The following is a 1,091-nucleotide window of genomic DNA, read 5'->3' as shown; positions in this document are numbered from 1 at the left end:
CGACATATTGCTTGAGCTCACGAAGTTGTCGTTCTAATGCCTTCTTCTCCGCGGTTTGTTGTCGAATATATGCCAGCCATTTCTTCTAATGCGCTTGCTGCGTTCGGGCAGTTCGCTGGAAATTCTGTTCCATAAAGCGTTTTCGGTCAATGAGCTTCTCGAATCGCGACTCCAGCTTTGCGATGATCTGCTGAAGATGCAACAACTGGAGATCAGCGGCAGGTTCCCAAGTGATTAGTTTCTGGGTCCACTGCATTTTAGTCGTCGTTAAATCTCTCAATTTGGTCCTCCTGATTCAAGCGTTCGTTATCCTTTGGACTGATCACTGGATTCCGCACTCGTCCATCGGCCAACACTTCTCGCTGTATTAGTCTGGGCATCTGGAGGTCCTGAGCTTGCTAAACAATAATCGCCTGCAGGTGTTGTCTCAGAGTTTGAACACTCCCTCCGTCTCGACATGGTTACCCCAGATTGCACTTGCGATGCTACTGCAAATTCGATGCACTCTCATATTCGCTGTGTCCACCGGTATTCTTCTTACCAACTAGTCGTTCGTCTTCGCTGTCTCTTGCATCCTCTGAAGCATGGCGACGCATTGATCATGATCTTGCCGCGCACGTCGCCATTCAAGTCACCTAACTGCTGCAATTCCTGCTGAATGAAAACGCACTGGATTAATTGAGTAACAAGAATGTATCTGTATCACAGGCAACTGCCTCGTGTGTCATGGTATGAAGCAGCATCTGTGCAAGTTTAATTAAGGGGAGTTGTAAGGGTGAAAGAGTCCTCTGTTTGTGTTTACCTAGAAGTTTAGAGTCCTGATATCGCTGAAGGGTATGTCTTATTGATTGTATTCATCCCCCCCCCCCCCCAAAAAAAAAAAAAAAAAAAAAAAAAAAAAAGGTTTAATCAGTCTAATCGCTAGTTTAGAAGAAATGATCTGAAACTTATTTCTGAGTTGAATTGGTATCCGGGCGGTGTTTCATTTCCATGAATGGATGACCGGGTCGTATATTTATGGAAACAAATTATGAGAGGAGCCATACCCGCATTCAGTGAAGTAATATTGTGGTTGCCACGAATAGTGATAC

At 44.8% G+C, this 1,091-nt stretch overlaps 1 protein-coding gene across 1 annotated transcript; it reads right to left on the bottom strand.

Annotated features, from left to right (window-relative positions):
• Positions 1-85: 85 nt before the first annotated feature.
• On the bottom strand, positions 86-380 carry PPTG_24957 (hypothetical protein; the record flags this gene model as incomplete). Its single annotated transcript, XM_008919031.1, has 2 exons — positions 86-250; positions 339-380. The coding sequence occupies 2 exons, from the start codon at positions 378-380 to the stop codon at positions 86-88; spliced, it is 207 nt and encodes a 68-aa protein (XP_008917279.1).
• Between the last annotated feature and the right edge of the window lie 711 nt (positions 381-1,091).

The sequence above is a fragment of the Phytophthora parasitica genome, assembly GCF_000247585.1.
Source record: "Phytophthora parasitica INRA-310 unplaced genomic scaffold supercont2.445, whole genome shotgun sequence".
NCBI classification, from domain to species: Eukaryota; Oomycota; class Peronosporomycetes; order Peronosporales; family Peronosporaceae; genus Phytophthora; species Phytophthora nicotianae.
Note: the sequence above shows the minus strand (reverse complement) of the source record. Positions and strands in the feature narration are given on the sequence as shown.